This window comes from Grus americana, chromosome 1 (assembly GCF_028858705.1).
Source record: "Grus americana isolate bGruAme1 chromosome 1, bGruAme1.mat, whole genome shotgun sequence".
In the NCBI taxonomy this organism is placed as follows: Eukaryota; Metazoa; Chordata; class Aves; order Gruiformes; family Gruidae; genus Grus; species Grus americana.
In genome coordinates, this window is record NC_072852.1 from 169,047,316 (window position 1) to 169,054,367 (window position 7,052).

The 7,052-nt window shown below is 50.9% G+C and overlaps 1 protein-coding gene across 1 annotated transcript; it reads left to right on the top strand.

Moving 5' to 3' along the window:
* Positions 1-562: 562 nt before the first annotated feature.
* Positions 563-5,451, top strand: SLITRK1 (SLIT and NTRK like family member 1). Its single transcript, XM_054813097.1, has 2 exons — positions 563-934; positions 1,126-5,451. The coding sequence occupies exon 2, from the start codon at positions 2,090-2,092 to the stop codon at positions 4,166-4,168; it is 2,079 nt and encodes a 692-aa protein (XP_054669072.1). The 5' UTR covers positions 563-934; positions 1,126-2,089; the 3' UTR covers positions 4,169-5,451.
* The last annotated feature ends 1,601 nt before the right edge of the window (positions 5,452-7,052 follow it).

Sequence of the window (7,052 nt, forward strand, 5' to 3'; positions counted from 1 at the left end):
ACCAGCGGCGCCGGACTGGAGAGGTACAGCCCCGGGCTGCAGGAGGCACCCGGCGGCCGGGCTGCCTCCCCCGCCGCTGCCTCCCCCGCCGCCGCCGCCTCCTCCTCCTCCTCCGCCTCCTCCTCCTCCTCCTCCTCCACCTCCTCCTCCTCCTTCTTCTCCTCCTCCTCCTCCTCAGAGCGATTTGACAAGGCAGGGGGAAACGCGGGTTTCCACTTGCACCACCAGAGGTGCAACTGGTTCTTCGCTCGTAGGCATCTGAAACCCGTCCAAATGATGCAGAAACTTTTGTATGCTTGGCTCCTTTCTTTAAGGCCAGGCTCCGATTTTTCCGCTGTGTAATCTCCTTCTTCTTTGTCAGAGGGTGGGAGATGGAAAGGGCGACGGGGGGTAGGGGGGTGGGGGGGGGGTGGGAGGGAGAGGGTCGAGGGAAGCAGGCGTTGTATTTCTACAGAGAGGATATTAGGAGCATCCCTAGAGAAATATCTATTCATGTACATACGTGCATCTCTAGATTTTTATATATAGATAAGAATGTCAAGATGCACAACTGTCAGTTTCAACCCTCTCCTCCCCTCCTTAAGGGAGACACTATACTCTGTGGGAACAGGTGGCGTGAATTGCTAACAGTGCAGCAATCCCCTCCTTCCGACCCCCCTTCTCCTATATGATCATTTCAATTAAATTATAAAATATGTATATAATGCAATAATCCACGGTTCCACATTGCATAGAGAACGCCAGCAAGAGAACAAATCCAGCATGAAACACTATAGACTGCAGGGGAGGAAGAAATGCGTTTAAAGCAACGATAAAAATGGCGTGCAGAATAATTACCTCAAATTGCTATTCGCTTGGCACCCTGACACTAATTCTGTTCAAGCCATCGGGAAATACAATAAGGCAAACGCACCTTCCTCGCCTGCTTGTGCAGGTGAGAGTGCGTGTGAATGGGGGCAATAGGGAACTGGTCGGGAGGAGGGGAAAGCTAAACTTTGCATCTTAAAAGAAAAGAAATAAATTAAATAATCCATTTAGGAGAAAGCATCTAAATAGATCGACAGCTTTTAATGCCAACGTTTTTAACGCTTGCCCTGTACGTGGATTGATTTTTTTTTTCTCCAGCATTCCCTCAGCAGATGGATTTTTGCCACTGCAGCTCAGCAGAGGGTGTCAGATCTTTCAGAGTGCACCAGGTTGAAACGAGCAGAGCCTCTTAGCAACTCTCCCTCTGCGTGCATGTGAGTGTGTGCGAGCGTGCGACTCGGCAGCAGCAGAAGAAAAAGGAAAGAAGAGCGAGCGAGCGAGCGAGGAGGGGAGGCAGCGCGGCCGGCAGGGCGAGGCGAGGCGAGGCGCGGCGCGGCGCGGCGCGGTGCGGGCGGGCGGGCGGGCGGCCCCAGCCCCGCGGCAGGCTCCGGCCGCCGGCAGGCATGGGCAGCCGCGCACCGCAGCGGGGGCAGGCGCCGCGCAGCGCCGGCGGCTGGGCGGCCAGCGCCTAGGCTGGGGCGCGCTTTCAGCACCGGGGCGCTGGACAGCGCCCGGCGGGCGGCGGGCGAGAAGCGCGGCTCCGCGGCCGCGCGGCAAGGTCAGTCCGGCGCGGAGCCGCGCACAGCGGCAGCCTCCGCGGCCACCGCCGCGCTCTCCGCCTGCGCCTCTCTTAACATGCAGCGGCGGCCGGTGGCTAGCAGCACCGTTCCCGTGCCGGTGAGCCAGCCCGGCCGGCAGACCTCCACTTAGCTGCCCGGGAGGCGTCAGGGAGAGGGATTTTTTTTTTTTCCTTCGACTTTTTTTTTTTTTTTTTTGCGTGCCTTGCAGTACGTGCCTGGATAGTTTGTGGATATAATTATTGACTGGAATCTGGGCTGTTGCAGTTGTACGTGGGGGGGGGAGAGAGGGAGAAAGGAGAAAAGAAAGAGGTCCCCCCCCTCCGCCGACCCTCCCTTCTCCCCCTCCCCACATTTTTTTTTCTCCCCCTTTGGTGGTGGTTCGGACATTACATGTATTGAATGAACTGGAATTGCTTTCCGTTTGAGGAGGATGGTTGCTGTTACTTTGTGATGAGATCGGGAATGAATTGCTCGGTTTAAAAATGCTGCTTTGGATTCTGTTGCTGGAGACGTCTCTTTGTTTTGCTGCTGGAAACGTTACAGGGGACGTTTGCAAAGAGAAGATCTGTGCCTGCAACGAGATAGAAGGGGATTTGCACGTAGACTGTGAGAAAAAGGGATTTACCAGCCTGCAACATTTCACCGCCCCAACTTCCCAGTTTTACCATTTATTCCTGCATGGCAATTCCCTGACTCGACTTTTCCCTAATGAGTTTGCTAACTTTTACAATGCAGTCAGTTTGCACATGGAAAACAACGGTTTGCATGAGATTGTTCCTGGGGCTTTTCTTGGGCTGCAGCTGGTGAAACGCTTGCACATAAACAACAACAAGATCAAATCGTTCAGGAAGCAGACTTTCCTGGGGCTGGACGATCTGGAATACCTCCAGGCAGATTTTAATCTATTGCGGGATATTGACCCGGGAGCATTTAGGGACTTAAACAAGCTAGAGGTGCTGATTTTAAATGACAATCTCATCAGCACCTTGCCTCCCAACGTGTTTCAGTATGTGCCGATCACCCACCTCGACCTCCGGGGAAACCGTCTTAAAACCTTGCCTTACGAGGAGGTCCTGGAGCAGATCCCAGGCATTGCTGAAATCCTGCTAGAGGATAACCCCTGGGACTGCACTTGTGATCTGCTGTCGTTGAAGGAATGGCTGGAAAACATACCCAAAAACGCTTTGATCGGCAGAGTGATTTGTGAGGCTCCCACTAGGTTGCAGGGCAAAGATTTAAATGAGACCACAGAGCAAGAGCTGTGCAAAAAGAACAGAGTGGATTCTAGCCTAGCTGCTCCCCCTGCCGAAGAAGAAACCTGCGATCCTGGTCCCATTCCAACCCCTTTTAAAATACATGGCAAAGAAGACCCTGCCACACCAGGATCTGGTCCAAACGGAGGTACAAAGATTCCCGTCAACTGGCAAATCAAGACCAGACCCACTGCTGCCGTGTCAACAGTCAGCGCCAAAAGCAAGCTACCGGCTACCGTGTCCTGCCCACAGATCTGCAGCTGCGATCAGATCCCTGGCTCGGGTTTAAAGGTTAATTGCAATGACAGGAATGTGAGCAGCTTGGTGGATTTGAAGCCCAAGCCGTCCAATGTGCAGGAGCTCTTTCTGAGAGACAACAAAATACACACCATCAGGAAATCCCACTTTCTGGATTACCGGAAACTTAATTTACTTGATCTGGGCAACAACAACATTGCCACCGTCGAGAACAACACCTTCAAGAACCTCTTTGATCTGCGATGGCTCTACATGGATAGCAACTACTTAGACACCCTGTCCCGGGAGAAATTCGCTGGGCTGCAAAACCTGGAGTATCTGAACGTGGAGTTTAATGGGATCCAGCTGATCATGCCTGGCACCTTCAACGCGATGCCCAAACTGAGAGTCCTCATACTCAACAACAACCTGCTGAGGTCTCTCCCAGTAGACGTGTTCGCCGGGGTCTCGCTTTCCAAGCTGAGCATACACAACAATTATTTCATGTACCTCCCGGTGGCAGGGGTGCTGGACCAGCTCACCTCCATCACCCAGATCGACCTGCACGGCAACCCGTGGGACTGTACTTGCCCTATCGTGCCTTTCAAACAGTGGGCGGAGATGCTGCGCCCCAAGGTGATTATGAGCGACCTGAGGTGTGAGTCCCCTGAAGATTTCTTCAAGGAGGATTTCGAGTCTCTCTCCAACGATGTGATTTGCCCTCAGTTAAAAATCTCGCCCACATTAACTTCTACTAACAAAAACAGCACCGGGTTGACAGAGACAGGTACTCACTCCAACTCCTACTTGGAGACCAGCCGGGTCTCTATTTCGGTGCTGGTGCCAGGGCTCCTGCTGGTTTTTGTGACCTCTGCCTTCACGGTGGTTGGCATGCTGGTGTTCATCCTGAGGAACAGAAAGCGGTCCAAGAGGAGGGACGCCAACTCCTCTGCATCCGAAATCAACTCCTTGCAGACGGTCTGCGACTCGTCCTACTGGCACAACGGGCCCTACAGCGCCGACGGGGCCCACAGGGTTTACGACTGCGGTTCCCACTCCCTGTCGGACTGAGGCGGCGGGCCGGGCGGGGCGGGGGCGGCCGCCACCCGGGACCGGCCCTTCGCGCTCCTGCCGGTGGGGCGGCAAACGCCGGCCAGAGACGGCTCTGCACCTCGGCTACCTTTTGTGAGAAACAAAACACACACGCACGCACGCCTCTCCTCACTAGCCCCATAGCAAGCACCGAGGCCCGGTGTGCGGCGGGGGGGGGAGCCCGGCGCCGGGGCGCATCCCCGCAGCTCTGCGCAGCCCGGCGCGGTGGGCGCATCTCCCGCCCGTGCGCTGCCGGGGCAGCAACGGACAAGCGAGGACCCGCTTCCTTCGGCCCCGGCAGGGCGAAACACGGCTCCTGGTTTTGTTGGGCTTTTGTTCTATTGTGTCGGGGTTTGTTTTGCTTTTTTGCCCTCTTCCCTTGTGGACCGACCCCTCTCCGAGAGGCCGGGAAGAGGAGGGGGGCGGAGGAAAGGCTGGTGTCGGCCTCCTCCTGACAGCAAAGCAGGAGTGGAAAGTTGCACGAAGGCATGAATGTAATGTAAATAAATGACTCCGACTGCGAAACAAACAGACAAATGGACACACAAAAAAAAAAAAAAAAAAAAGTGCTGCATGGCTCGCATGGATACAACGCACCCCAGGGACGCTCCAGCCCCCGACTGGAAGCAGCGTCTAGTTCACACCATCATCCCTCTTACCTGATAAGTCCCTTCGTATCAAACCTTCTATATACGAAATACAGTATAATAATAAAAAGTGCCATTTCGCCATTTTTGTGTGATCAATAGGCAGTAGAGATCGTACTTTTACCGTGGAAAAAATTGTAAAGGTTTTATTTAAGACATAGTTGCATGAATATTCTCATTGGATTTTTTTTTTTTTTTTTTTTTTTAGGCGGGAATTACTTTGCTGGGAGAGATTTGCTTTATTGATGGTGGGTTGTGTTTTGTTTTTCGGGGGGCTGGGGGGAGGGGAGGCTTTGGTTTTCTTTTCTCTCCTTTTCCAATATACATATTCAGTATCGCCTTTCCATCTGAATGTAAAAATTAGTACCCTTGATTTCTATTATGGTAACAGTGTAAACATGCAAAAGAAAAAAAAATTCAAGGCAGTTAAGCATGACCAATTAATGTCACTCTAGTGCTTAGGCTGCAAAGTTTAATGGTAGAAAATTCTGTGCTGTTGTAAATCTTACTATAACTTGAGGAAACCAGAACTAAGGAAGCAAGTGAAACTTACTAATTCTATTCGAGGGTTTTATAATGGCATATTTTTTCAGTATTAAAGTGAAAATGTTTTCAACTCCGGGTCCTTACCATTTTTCCAGCATCAGTTCTTGCAAGCGGGTTATTTGGGTTTAGTGGACAGAGCCTCCTTTCAGTGCTCTCTGTGTGTGTTTCTCTCCCTCTCTCTCTCTTGCCCTCCTTCCCTCCCTTCCTCTCTCTCATTCATTCACACGCAGAGGCACAAACACCCTTCTCTCACCCCTTCCCCAATGTAAATAACACACAGAAGTTTCCTGCCTCCTCCCATCTCCTTTTTTTTTTTTCTATAATGCGGCAGTGAATCCCTTTATTAATACTGTGAATCTCTCGCTGCTGCCGCCGCTGCCGCCGCCTCTGCTGCACACACTGCAGATATATTAGGGATGTTAGTGGGAATTTGATTTAATTGACTCTGCCTAGCTCGGTCTCATTAAGCCGGAGCCGGATTTCACCGGTCAGCACTTCAGGCCCGTAGGCAGCTTGCCGGACTGCCGGCGAGGCGGGGCTGCTGCAGGCGGCTGGGCTCCAGCAGCTGCTGCAAGTGGGAAAACTAATTAGCGAAGGGACTTTCCCATCCCTGCTCTGGGTACCTGCACCTTTTGATATGAAATGCTGAAAAAAAAAAAAAATACCACGGCACAGTGCTGCAGTTGGACTTCAGGCAGCTCGCATTTGATCCCGTTCCTGTACGGGAAAGTGCCCCTAAACTCAGTAAAACCTGTAAAGGCGAAAGCCCCTGCAGATCACTTGTAACTCACAGCTCAAGTCCCAGTGGAGATATGGAGAATTTCAGTCACGTTGCTTCTGGCTTTCTCCAGGCAGAGAATCCTTTTAAAGAGTAAAACACCGTAAGGGACTTGCTAAACTTCAAATACTGATTCGGTTTTCTTTATAGAAAATGCTCGCCTTTGGGATATGCGAGGAGAAAACAGACATACATACATACACATTGCAATAGATACACTTTTGGAAACGAGGCAGACGCCTGATCCCGGGTGGGCATGAAGTATTAAACGTGGGGAATAGATCATTCCTCCTGAATCCTTTATCACTGTGGAAAGGTCTGCAGTCTCCTAGAAAATACCTTGAAGTTTGGTTGTGTAGCTCTGAAAACGGGATGCCCTTCTTAACTATACAAACCATTCCTATTTCGAGGGCCCTTCTTTATTCCCCCTTGCTTCTTTGTCAGGCTGATTGTTCTGCCAGGACATTCTGTGTAAGACAAAATGATGGCAGTAGAGGCACTAGTTTGCCATTGTGCATTGTGCAATCTACCAGATTGAGAAGAAAAAGAAAATGCATTTACATGTGAGCCAGTATTTCTGTCCTCAGGAGGCCATCAACTTAGGCATAGTCCAAAAAAACCCCATATAAGAATAAGCCAGTGCACCTGTAGATGACTACCTAAGTCTGGCTGCTTTCTCCACGACATTGTGGTGATAAAATTGAAGAACTGAGAACATTAAGGATACATCCCATGCTAAAAAATCATAGTTACATTACAAGCACTGTTATGGAAGTTAAACGATATAGTAAATTAAAGATGTTAAATCACTGACTACGATCAGACACGCATGCACACCTGAGAATATAATGTTAAATATATGTCATTTTGATTTGTCATCATTGACAAGTAG